Source organism: Bombus vosnesenskii, unplaced genomic scaffold, assembly GCF_011952255.1.
Source record: "Bombus vosnesenskii isolate JDL3184/JDL3185 unplaced genomic scaffold, Bvos_JDL3184-5_v1.1 scf7180000013941, whole genome shotgun sequence".
Classification (NCBI taxonomy): Eukaryota; Metazoa; Arthropoda; class Insecta; order Hymenoptera; family Apidae; genus Bombus; species Bombus vosnesenskii.
The window spans coordinates 1-13,879 of NW_022883295.1; the positions used below are offsets into that span (position 1 = coordinate 1).

The 13,879-nt window shown below is 40.5% G+C and overlaps 1 protein-coding gene across 1 annotated transcript; it reads right to left on the minus strand.

Annotated features, from left to right (window-relative positions):
* Positions 1-317: 317 nt before the first annotated feature.
* Positions 318-1,088, minus strand: LOC117239352. The gene has a single exon (XM_033504841.1). The coding sequence runs from the start codon at positions 1,086-1,088 to the stop codon at positions 318-320; it is 771 nt and encodes a 256-aa protein (XP_033360732.1).
* Positions 1,089-13,879: the final 12,791 nt, after the last annotated feature.

The following is a 13,879-nucleotide window of genomic DNA, read 5'->3' on the forward strand; positions in this document are numbered from 1 at the left end:
AACGTTAATGTCCGCGTGTATGTACCGTCAGTGGAAGTGATCGTGGCCGTGATGTGTCGCTTAGAGGTCGTTGTCAAGGTGTCTAGAGCTCCGATCGGGACCGAACATTTGTTTTGCCTTATCCTTAACGATTTTGCTAATTCCTCGGTAATGAAGTTCATACTGGATCCGGTGTCGAGCAACGCTCGACAACGGATTGGTTGCTGTTTATCATTCAAAATATTAATCTGCGCTGTGATGACTAGATCATTGGACAGTAAGTCGGATGCTATTGGTTTGATATGTTCGGTCATGAACGGAGTCGTCGATCGTCGGCGTCATTGGTTGTGTGTTCGTTTGTCACTGGGCGGTGGACTTGCAGACGCGGCTGTTCGTGGTGTTTCCGATCTGTGGTCTGTTGTGTGCCTTTTGCGACGAGTGGGTGATACGTAGGGTGGCGAAGAAGGTGTTGTGGATCGGCTATTTGATGGGGAAGATTTCGGGCTGGACGTGCTGTAACGAGACCCTGAATGGCGTTTTGTCCTATGCAGCATTGTATGATGTCGTTCTCCGCATACGCGACATGATCCTGCGAAACAATGCTTCGTTGTGTGCCCTTTTCCGAGGCAGTTGAGGCATAGTGATGCTCTTTTGACCTCCCGAATGCGTTCGCGAAGGGATTTGGTTTTGAAGGTGTCACATCTCCAAATGGGGTGTGGTCCTTGACAGGTGGGGCATGCTGGAGTAACCTGTGTCGCCGTAAGTGCATGCCCTCGTGATGCGCGTTGACGGACAGGAGTAGTTTGTTCCGGCGATTCTCTTGTTTGTCTGACTGTGGTGATCGGTTTGGAGCTTCGTGCTAATCTCTCTAGGAAGTTTAGTAAATGAATGTACGGAGGCACCTCGTTATTGGGCAGCGTCATTTCCCATTGCTTTTGGATACTTAGTGGTATTTTCGAGAGGATGAGGCTGTTGAGCATAGCACTGGTATCGGGGTAGGATTCTCCTAATTTGTTCAATGCATATATGTGTTGTTTAAATGTGTGGACTAAGCGCCTTAATTCTGTTGGAGATTCCTTGGTTATCCTTGGATAATCAATTATTGCCATGCAGTGACTGAACGCTGTGTATCGTGGACATTCGAAACTTTCCTTGAGAACGGCAATAGCCTGACTGTAGTTTACATTACTAAGGGGTAACGCGTTTAAACAATCGGCTGCTTCTCCTTGCAGGGCGGACTGCAGGTAATGGAATTTCTGTATGTCAGTGAGACTAGGATTTTTATCGATTATGGAGGAAAAGGTATCATAAAACGTGTTCCATTTTTCTAAGCTTCCGTCAAAGGTAGGGAGCCGAAGATCTGGTAATTTAATGGATATCGGATTTAAACTTGCGGATGATGCACAGGTTGAAGGGTTTATGGATGTCGACGGCGAAGCTGTTTGCGCGTTCCTCAGAAGATTTTGTAGCCTTGTGTCTACCGCGACGTACTGATCCCTTATTTCGAAGCCGCGCGCTTGTTCCTCCTCGTCCAATACTTCTAATTCGAGTTGAATCGCTTCGAATTGACTCGCAACTTCGGTCAGTTGTTTCTCGTAATTCTTTAATAAGGAATTTTGCTGACTCTCAGATTGCTCGTATTCGTCCAGTCGATTCGATAAATATGTGAATCGGCCGCTACAATAGCCTCGTCTCCGACGCAGAGAGATGAGTTGGTCTTCGCTCGTCATCGTTGCCGAGGATAGGAGATGGTTGAAATAAGGAACGAGCTTACCTTACTGTCGTGCGGCGTGAGGTCGCGTGTATGTTAAGTTGTGAAATTCGTTGCGTTGATGATTGTCCAGCTGCGACGGAAGGCTGCGTGGTTGCGTTCCCTTGCCAATGGGATGTGCTTCTTCGAAGATGGCGCGCCTGACGTCACTGGTTTTGATAAAGTCACGTGGCACTGTGTGGTCACTGGTAAGTGCACTCTTCACTGGCACGTGATCCGGCTCAAGGACCAAAATGTTTCGATCATTCGCGGAGAGACGCGATCGCGAGATATCACGTCAACGAGAGTTGTAAGTTCTCGTTACGATTGAACTATCGACGCCACGAACTGATCGATTCCCTTATTTCGATTATGATAATAAGGGTAGTTCAATGAGATCTCACAGAATCAACACAACTAAATTAATATTTATTGCACAACTTATTAACTAGAAAATCTAAATGGAATAACAAAAGGAAATGTGACAATGTAATGCGCGATACAAAATATGTGTAGACTGTTTGGCTTCTCGAAACGTTCTGATTCTTTCTGGAAGGCGACCCCCACTACCTTCGGATCACGCCACCGTCTTTTACGCCAGATCAAATAACGGCCACGAATCGACGTTTCTGGAGGTCGCTCTGCTTAATGAACCATGCGCTTGCCACTACGATGTTTATTTTGCCGGGCAGCCGCGACGATCCGTCTGCGACATTATAGTGCCGCGACCGACAGTGAAGAATATGATCTATGGCAAGCCGCATGGCGTAACAGGTAGTGCATTGCATTTGCACTGTAAAATGGAGTTCAACGAGTGCTTTAACGTCGAAATATCTCCAACGGGAAGGAAATGACAGTTAATTTTCTTCAAAATCGATAAAATCTTCGCGATTTGCGAGCTATTTTGATTGTTTCGAATCTTAAACGGTAGTGCATTGCATTTGCACTGTAAAATGGAGTTCAACGAGTGCTTAAACGTCGAAATATCTCCAACGGGAAGGAAATGACAGTTAGTTTTCGTCAAAATCGATAAAATCTTCGCGATTTGCGAGCTATTTTGATTGCTTCGACGCTTAAACGGTAGTGCAATGGATTTGCAGTGTAAAACGGAGTGAAATGAGCGCTTAAACGTCGAAATATCTCCAACGGGAAGGAAATGACGGCTATTTTTCGTCAAAATCGACGAAATCTTCGCGATTTGCGAGCTATTTTGATTGTTTCGACGCTTAAACGGTAGTGCAATGCATTTGCACTGTAAAATGGTGTTCAACGAGCGCTTAAACGTCGAAATATCTCCAACGGGAAGGAAATGACAGTTAATTTTCATCAAAATCGCGATTTGCGAGATATTTTGATTGTTTCGACGCTTAAGCGGTTGTGCATTGCATTAGCACTGTGAAATGGAGTTCAACGAGCGCTTAAACTTCGAAATATCTCCAACGGGCAGGAAATGACGGCTATTTTTCGTCAAAATCGACGAAATCTTCGCGATTTGCGAGATATTTTGATTGTTTCGACGCTTAAACGGTCGATCGTTACGTTTGCAGTTTAAAACGGAGTGAAAGGAGCGCTTAAACGTCGAAATATCTCCAACGGGAAGGACATGACGGCTATTTTTCGTCAAAATCGCGATTTGCGAGATATTTTGATTGTTTCGACGCTCAAATGGTTGTGCATTGAATTAGCACTATGAAATGGAGTTCAACGAGTGCTTAAACGTCGAAATATCTCCAACGGGAAGGAAATGACAGTTAATTTTCATCAAAATCGCGATTTGCGAGATATTTTGATTGTTTCGACGCTTAAGCGGTTGTGCATTGCATTGGGCACTGTGAAATGGAGTTCAACGATGCTTAAACTTCGAAATATCTCCAACGGGAAGGAAAAATGACAAAGGAATTTCACCGCGATTTTGCGAAAGATTTTTACTTTGTTTCTGACGCTCTCAAACGGTCGATCGTTACGTTTGCAGTTTAAAATGGAGTTCAACGAGCGCTTAAACGTCGAAATATCTCCAACGGGAAGGAAATGACGGCTATTTTTCGTCAAAATCGCGATTTGCGAGATATTTTGATTGTTTCGACGCTCAAATGGTTGTGCATTGCATTAGCACTGTGAAATGGAGTTCAACGAGTGCTTAAACGTCGAAATATCACCAACGGGAAGGAAATGACGGCTATTTTTCGTCAAAATTTTTGAAATTTTCGCGATTTGCGAGATATTTCGATTGTTTCGACGCTTAAATGGTTGTGCATTGAATTAGCACTGTGAAATGGAGTTCAACGAGTGCTTAAACGTCGAAATATCTCCAACGGGCAGGAAATGACGGCTATTTTTCGTCAAAATCGACGAAATCTTCGCGATTTGCGAGATATTTTGATTGTTTCGACGCTTAAATGGTTGTGCATTGCATTCGCACTGTGAAATGGAGTTCAACGAGTGCTTAAACGTTGAAATATCTCTAACGGGAAGGAAATGACGGCTATTTTTCGTCAAAATCGACGAAATCTTCGCGATTTGCGAGATATTTTGATTGTTTCGACGCTTATATGGTTGTGCATTGCATTAGCACTGCGAAATGGAGTTCAACGAGTGCTTAAACGTCGAAATATCTCCAACGGGAAGGAAATGACGGCTATTTCTCGTCAAAATCGACGAAATCATCGCGATTTGCGAGCTATTTTGCTTGTTTCGACTCTTAGACGGTAGTGCGGTACTTTTGCAGTGTAAAACGGAGTGTAATGAGCGCTAAAAAGTCAAAATATCTCCAACGGGAAGGAAATGACGGCCATTTTTCGTGAAAATCGACGAAATCATAGCGATTAGCGAGCTATTTTGCTTGTTTCGACGCTTAAACGGTCGATCGTTACGTTTGCAGTGTAGAACGGAGTGAAAGGAGCGCTTAATCGTCGAAATATCTCCAACGGGAAGGACATGACGGCTATTTTTCTTCAAAATCGACGAAATCTTCGCGATTTGCGAGATATTTTGATTGTTTCGACGCTTAAACGGTTGTGCATTGCATTAGCACGGTGAAATGGAGTTCAACGAGTGCTTAAACGTCGAAATATATCCAACGGGAAGGAAATGACAGTTAATTTTCATCAAAATCGCGATTAGCGAGATATTTTGATTGTTTCGACGCTTAAACGGTTGTGCATTGCATTAGCACTGTGAAATGGAGTTCAACGAGTGCTTAAACGTCGAAATATCTCCAACGGGAAGGAAATGACGGCTATTTTACGACAAAATCGACGAAATCTTCGCGATATGCGAGCTATTTTGATTGTTTCGACGCTTAAACGCTTGTGCAATGCATTTGCGCCGTAAAATGGAGTTCAACGAGTGCTTAAACGTCGAAATATCTCCAACGGGAAGGAAATGACGGCTATTGTTCGTCAAAATCAACGAAATCATCGCGATTTGCGAGCTATTTTGCTTGTTTCGACGCTTAAACGGTAGTGCGTTACATTTGCAGTGTAAAACGGAGTGTAATGAGCGCTAAAAAGACGAAATATCTCCAACGGGAAGGAAATGACGGCTATTTTTCGTGAAAATCGACGAAATCATAGCGATTTGCGAGCTATTTTGCTTGTTTCGACGCTTAAACGGTCGATCGTTACGTTTGCAGTGTAAAACGTCGTGAAAGGAGCGCTTAAACGTCGAAATATCTCCAACGGGAAGAAAATGACGGCTATTTTCGTCAAAATCGACGAAATCTTCGCGATTTGCGAGCTATTTTGATTGTTTCGACGCATAAACGGTTGCGCAATGCATTTGCACCGTAAAATGGAGTTCAACGAGCGCTTAAACGTCGAAATATCTCCAACGGGAAGGAAATGACGGCTATTTTTCGTCAAAATCGACGAAACCTTCGCGATTTGCGAGATATTTTGATTGCTTCGACGCTTAAATGGTTGTGCATTGCATTAGCACTGTGAAATGGAGTTCAACGAGCGCTTAAACGTCGAAATATCTCCAACGGGAAGGAAATGACGGCTATTTTTCGGCAAAATCGCGATTTGCGAGATATTTTGATTGTTTCGACGCTCAAATGGTTGTGCATTGAATTAGCACTGTGAAATGGAGTTCAACGAGTGCTTAAACGTCGAAATATCTCCAACGGGAAGGAAATGACGGCTATTTTTCGTCAAAATTTTTGAAATTTTCGCGATTTGCGAGATATTTTGATTGTTTCGACGTTCAAATGGTTGTGCATTGAATTCGCACTGTGAAATGGAGTTCAACGAGTGCTTAAACGTCGAAATATCTCCAACGGGAAGGAAATGACGGCTATTTTTCGTCAAAATCGCGATTTGCGAGATACGTTGATTGTTTCGACGCTCAAATGGTTGTGCATAAAATTAGCACTGTGAAATGGAGTTCAACGAGTGCTTAAACGTCGAAATATCTCCAACGGGAAGGAAATGACGGCTATTTTTCGTCAAAATTTTTGAAATTTTCGCGATTTGCGAGATATTTTGATTGTTTCGACGCTTAAATGGTTGTGCATTGCATTAGCACTGTGAAATGGAGTTCAACGAGCGCTTAAACGTCGAAATATCTCCAACGGGAAGAAAATGACGGCTATTTTTCGTCAAATTTTTTGAAATTTTCGACTTTTGCGAGATATTTTGACTGTTTCGACGCTTAAATGGTTGTGCATTGCATTAGCACTGTGAAATGGAGTTCAACGAGTGCTTAAACGTCGAAATATCTCCAGCAGAGAAATGACGGCTATTTTTCGTCCAAAATTTTCGAAATTTTCGCGATTTGCGAGATATTTTGATTGTTTCGGCTGCTTAAATGGTTGTGCATTGCATTAGCACTGTGAAATGGAGTTCAGCTTGAGCGCTTAAACGTCGAAATATCACCAACGGGAAGGAAATGACGGCTATTTTTCGTCAAAATTTTTTGAAATTTTCGCGATTTGCGAGGTATTTTGATTGTTTCGACGCTCAAATGGTTGTGCATTGAATTAGCACTGTGAAATGGAGTTCAACGAGTGCTTAAACGTCGAAATATCTCCAACGGAAGGGAAATGACGGCTATTTTTCGTCAAAATCGCGATTTGCGAGATATTTTGATTGTTTCGACGCTCAAATGGATGTGCATTGAATTAGCAATGTGAAATGGAGTTCAACGAGTGCTTAAACGTCGAAATATCTCCAACGGGAAGGAAATGACGGCTGTTTTTCGTCAAAATTTTTGAATTTTTCGCGATTTGCGAGATATTTTGATTGTTTCGACGCTCAAATGGTTGTGCATTGAATTAGCACTGTGAAATGGAGTTCAACGAGCGCTTAAACGTCGAAATATCTCCAACGGGAAGGAAATGACGGCTATTTTTCGTCAAATCGCGATTTGCGAGATATTTTGATTGTTTCGACGCTCAAATGGTTGTGCATTGAATTAGCACTGTGAAATGGAGTTCAACGAGTGCTTAAACGTCGAAATATCTCCAACGGGAAGGAAATGACGGCTATTTTCGTCAAAATTTTTGAAATTTTCGCGATTTGCGAGATATTTTGATTGTTTCGACGCTCAAATGGTTGTGCATTGAATTAGCACTATGAAATGGAGTTCAACGGAGATTCTTAAACTTGTCAATATCTCCAACGGGAAGGAAATGACTATTATTTTTCGTCAAAATTTTTCCGAAATTTTCGCGATTTGCGAGATATTTTGATTGTTTCAACGCTCAAATGGTTGTGTATTGAATTAGCACTGTGAAATGGAGTTCAACGAGTGCTTAAACGTCGAAATATCTCCAACGGGAAGGAAATGACGGCTATTTTTCATCAAAATTTTTGAAATTTTCGCGATTTGCGAGATATTTTGATAGTTTCGACGCTCAAATGGATGTGCATTGAATTAGCACTGTGAAATGGAGTTCAACAGAGTGCTTAAACGATCGAAATATCTCCAACGGGAAGGAAATGACGGCTATTTTTTCGTCAAAATTTTTCGAAATTTCGCGATTTGCGAGATATTTTGATTGTTTCGACAACTTAAATGGACATTGCATTGCATTCGCACTGTGAAATGGAGTTCAACGAGCGCTTAAACGTCGAACTATCTCCAACGGGAAGGAAATGACGGCTATTTTTCGTCAAAATCGCGATTTGCGAGATATTTTGATTGTTTCGACGCTCAAATGGCTGTGCATTGAATCAGCACTGTGAAATGGAGTTCAACGAGTTCTTAAACGTCGAAATATCTCCAACGGGAAGGAAATGACGGCTATTTTTCGTCAAAATTTTTGAAATTTTCGCCATTTGCGAGATATTTTGATTGTTTCGACGCTCAAATGGTTGTGCATTGAATTAGCACTGTGAAATGGAGTTCAACGAGTGCTTAAACGTCGAAATATCTCCAACGGGAAGGAAATGACGGCTATTTTTCGTCAAAATTTTGAAATTTTCGCGATTTGCGAGATATTTTGATTGTTTCGACGCTCAAATGGTTGTGCATTGAATTAGCACTGTGAAATGGAGTTCAACGAGTGCTTAAGCGTCGAAATATCTCCAACGGGAAGGAAATGACGGCTATTTTTCGTCAAAATTTTTGAAATTTTCGCGATTTGCGAGATATTTTGATTGTTTCGACGCTCAAATGGTTGTGCATTGAATTAGCACTGTGAAATGGAGTTCAACGAGTGCTGGAACGTCGAAATATCTCCAACGGGAAGGAAATGACGGCTATTTTTCGACAAAATTTTTGAAATTTTCGCAATTTGCGAGATATTTTGATTGTTTCGACGCTTAAATGGTTGTACATTGAATTAGCACTGTGAAATGGAGTTCAACGAGTGCTTAAACGTCAGAAATATCTCCAACGGGAAGGAAATGACGAAGCTATTTTCGATAAAATTTTTGGAAATTTTCACGATTTGCGAGATATTTTGATTGTTTCGACGCTCAAATGGACATTACGTGAATTAACACTATGAAATGGAGTTCAACGAGTGCTTAAACGTCGAAATATCTCCAACGGAAATGACGGCTATTTTTCGTCAAAATTTTACAGAAATTTTCGCGATTTGCGAGATATTTTGATTGTTTCGACGCTCAAATGGTTGTGCATTGAATTAGCACTAAGAAATGGAGTTCAACGAGTGCTTAAACGTCGAAATATCTCCAACGGGAAGGAAATGACGGCTATTTTTCGTCAAAATTTTTGAAATTTTCGCGATTTGAGAGATATTTTGATTGTTTCGACGCTCAAATGGTTGTGCATTGATTTAGCACTGTGAAATGGAGTACAACGAGTGCTTAAACGTCGAAATATCTCCAACGGGAAGGAAATGACGGCTATTTTTCGTCAAAATTTTCGAAATTTTCGCGATTTGCGAGATATTTTGATTGTTTCTTCGCTTAAATGGTTGAGCATTGCATTAGCACTGTGAAATGGAGTTTAACGAGCGCTTAAACGTCGAAATATCTCCAACGGGAAGGAAATGACGGCTATTTTTCGTCAAAATCGCGATTTGCGAGATATTTTGATTGTTTCGACGCTTAAATGTTTGTGCATTGAATTAGCACTGTGAAATGGAGTTCAACGAGTGCTTAAAAGTCGAAATATCTCCAACGGGAAGGAAATGACGGCTATTTTTCGTCAAAATTTTTGAAATTTTCGCGATTTGCGAGATATTTTGATTGTTTCGACGCTCAAATGGTTGTGCATTGAATTAGCACTGTGAAATGGAGTTCAACGAGTGCTTAAACGTCGAAATATCTCCAACGGGAAGGAAATGACGGCTATTTTTCGTCAAAATTTTTGAAATTTTCTCGATTTGCGAGATATTTTGATCGTTTCGACGCTTAAATGGTTGTGCATTGAATTAGCACTGTGAAATGGAGTTCAGCGAGTGCTTAAACGTCGAAATATCTCCAACGGGCAGGAAATGACGGCTATTTTTCGTCAAAATCGCGATTTGCGAGATATTTTGATTGTTTCGAAGCTTAAATGGTTGTGCATTGAATTAGCACTGTGAAATGGAGTTCAACGAGTGCTTAAACGTCGAAATATCTCCAACGGGAAGGAAATGACGGCTATTTTTCGTCCAAATTTTTGAAATCTTCGCGATTTGCGAGATATTTTGATTGTTTCGACGCTTAAATGGTTGTCCATTGCATTAGCACTGTGAAATGGAGTACAACGAGTGCTTAAACGTCGAAATATCTCCAACGGGAAGGAAATGACGGCTATTTTTCTTCAAAATTTTTGAAATTTTCGCGATTTGCGAGATATTTTGATTGTTTTCGACGCTTAAATGGATTTAGTACATTGAAATAGCACTGTGAAATGGAGGTTCAACTTGAAGTGCTTAAAACGTCAATATCTCCAAGCAGGAAGGAAACGGCTATTTTCGTCAAAATTTTTGAAATTTTCTACCACTACGCGATTTGCGAAGAGATATTTTGATCGTTTGACGCTTAAATGGTTGTGCATTGAATTAGCACTGTGAAATGGAGTTCAACGAGTGCTTAAACGTCCAAATATCTCCAACGGGAAGGAAATGACGGCTATTTTTCGTCAAAATTTTTGAAATTTTCGCGATTTGCGAGATATTTGGATTGTTTCGACGCTTAAGTGGTTGTGCATTGAATTAGCACTGTGAAATGGAGTTCAACGAGTGCTTAAACGACGAAATATCTCCAACGGGAAGGAAATGACGGCTACTTTTCGTCAAAATTTTTGAAATTTTCGCGATTTGCGAGATATTTTGATTGTTTCGACGCTCAAATGGTTGTGCATTGAATTAGCACTGTGAAATGGAGTTCAACGAGTGCTTAAACGTCGAAATATCTCCAACGGGAAGGAAATGACGGCTATTTTTCGTCAAAATCGCGATTTGCGAGATATTTTAATTGTTTCGTCTCACAAATGGTTGTGCATTGAATTAGCACTGTGAAATGGAGTTCAACGAGTGCTTAAACGTCGAAATATCTCCAACGGGAAGGAAATGACGGCTATTTTTCGTCAAAATCGCGATTTGCGAGATATTTTGATTGTTTCGACGCTCAAATGGTTGTGCATTGTATTAGCACTATGAAATGGAGTTCAACGAGTGCTTAAACGTCGAAATATCTCCAACGGGAAGGAAATGACGGCTATTTTTCGTCAAAATTTTCGGAATTTTCGCGATTTGCGAGATATTTTGATTGTTTCGACGCTCAAATGGTTGTGCATTGAATTAGCACTGTGAAATGGAGTTCAACGAGTGCTTAAACGTCGAAATATCTCCAACGGGAAGGAAATGACGACTATTTTTCGTCAAAATTTTTGAAATTTTCGCGATTTGCGAGATATTTTGATTGTTTCGACGCTCAAATGGTTGTGCATTGAATTAGCACTGTGAAATGGAGTTCAACGAGTGCTTAAACGTCGAAATATCTCCAACGGGAAGGAAATGACGGCTATTTTTCGTCAAAATCGCGATTTGCGAGATATTTTGATGGTTTCGACGCTTAAATGGTTGTGCATTGCATTAGCACTGCGAAATGGCGTTCAACGAGCGCTTAAACGTCGAAATATCTCCAACGGGAATGAAATGACGGCTTTTTTTCGTCAAAATTTTCGCTATTTTCGCGATTTGCGAGATATTTTGATTGTTTCGACGCTCAAATGGTTGTGCATTGAATTAGCACTGTGAAATGGAGTTCAACGAGTGCTTAAACGTCGAAATATCTCCAACGGGAAGGAAATGACGGCTATTTTTCGTCATAATTATCGAAATTTTCGCGATTTGCGAGATATTTTGATTGTTTCGACGCTCAAATGGTTGTGCATTGTATTAGCACTATGAATTGGAGTTCAACGAGTGCTTAAACGTCGAAATATCTCCAACGGGAAGGAAATGACGGCTATTTTTCGTCAAAATTTTTGAAATCTTCGCGATTTGCGAGATATTTTGATTGTTTCGACGCATAAATGGTTGTGCATTGAAATAGCACTGTGAAATGGAGTTCAACGAGTGCTTAAACGTCGAAATATCTCCAACGGGAAGGAAATGACGGCTATTTTTCGTCAAAATTTTTGAAATTTTCGCGATTTGCGAGATATTTTGATTGTTTCGACGCTTAAATAGTTGTGCATTGAATTAGCACTGTGAAATGGAGTTCAACGAGTGCTTAAACGTCGAAATATCTCCAACGGGAAGGAAATGACGGCTATTTTTCGTTAAAATCGCGATTTGCGAGATATTTTGATTGTTTCGACGCTCAAATGGATGTGCATTGAATTGGCACTGTGAAATGGAGTTCAACGAGTGCTTAAACGTCGAAATATCCCCAACGGGAAGGAAATGACGGCTATTTTTCGTCAAAATTTTTGAAATTTTCGCGATTTGCGAGATATTTTGATTGTTTCGACGCTCAAATGGACGTGCATTGAATTAGCACTGTGAAATGGAGTTCAACGAATGCTTAAACGTCGAAATATCTCCAACGGGAAGGAAATGACGGCTATTTTTCGTCAAAATTTTTGAAATTTTTCGCGATTTGCGAGATATTTGGATTGTTTCGACTTGCTTAAATGTTGTGCATTGAATTATAGCACTGAAATGGAGTTCAACGAGTGCTTAAACGTCGAAAATATCTCTCAACGGCAAAGTGACGGCTATTTTTCGTCAAAATGCGATTTGCGAATATTTTGATTGTTTCGACGCTTCAATGGATTTGTGCATTGTATTAGCACTGTAGAAATGGAAGGTTCAACGTTAGCAAACGTGAAATATCTCTACAACGGGAAGAAATGACGGCTATTTTCGTCAAATTTTGAAAATCTTCGCGATTTGCGAGATATTTTGATTGTTTCGACGCTTAAATGGTTGTGCATTGAATTAGCACTGTGAAATGGGTCCAACGGGTGTAAACGTCGAAATATCTCCAACGGGAAGGAAATGACGGCTATTTTTCTTCAAAATTTTTGAAATTTTCGCGATTTGCGAGATATTTGGATTGTTTCGACGCTTAAATGTTTGTGCATTGAATTAGCACTGTGAAATGGAGTTCAACGAGTGCGTAAACGTCGAAATATCTCCAACGGCAAGGAAATGACGGCTATTTTTCGTCAAAATCGCGATTTGCGAGATATTTTGATTGTTTCGACGCTTAAATGGTTGTGCATTGCATTAGCACTGTGAAATGGAGTTCAACGAGTGCTTAAACGTCGAAATGTCTCCAACGGGAAGGAAATGACGGCTATTTTTCGCCAGAATTTTTGAAATCTTCGCGATTTGCGAGATATTTTGATTGTTTCGACGCTTAAATGGTTGTGCATTGAATTAGCATTGTGAAATGGAGTTCAACGAGTGCTTAAACGTCGAAATATCTCCAACGGGAAGGAAATGACGGCTATTTTTCGTCAAAATTTTTAAAATTTTCGCGATTTGCGAGATATTTGGATTGTTTCGACGCTTAAATGTTTGTGCATTGAATCAGCACTGTGAAATGGAGTTCAACGAGTGCTTAAACGTCGAAATATCTCCAACGGCAAGGAAATGACGGCTATTTTTCGTCAAAATCGCGATTTGCGAGATATTTTGATTGTTTCGACGCTTCAATGGTTGTGCATTGTATTAGCACTGTGAAATGGAGTTCAACGAGTGCTTAAACGTCGAAATATCTACAGCGGGAAGGAAATGACGGCTATTTTTCGTCAAAATTTTTGAAATTTTCGCGATTTGCGAGATATTTTGATTGTTTCGACGCTTAAATGTTTGTGCATTGAATTATCACTGTGAAATGGAGTTCAACGAGTGCTTAAACGTCGAAATATCTCGAACGGGCAGGAAATGACGGCTATTTTTCGTCAAAATCGCGATTTGCGAGATATTTTGATTGTTTTGACGCTTAAATGGCAGTGCATTGAATTAGCACTGTGAAATGGAGTTCAACGAGTGCTTAAACGTCGAAATATCTCCAACGGGAAGGAAATGACGGCTATTTTTCGTCAAAATTTTTGATATTTTCGCGATTTGCGAGATATTTCGATTGTTTCGACGCTTAAATGGTTGTGCATTGAATTAGCACTGTGAAATGGAGTTCAACGAGTGCTTAAAAGTCGAAATATCTCCAACGGGAAGGAAATGACGGCTATTTTTCGTCAAAATTTTTGAAATCTTCGCCATTTGCGAGATATTTT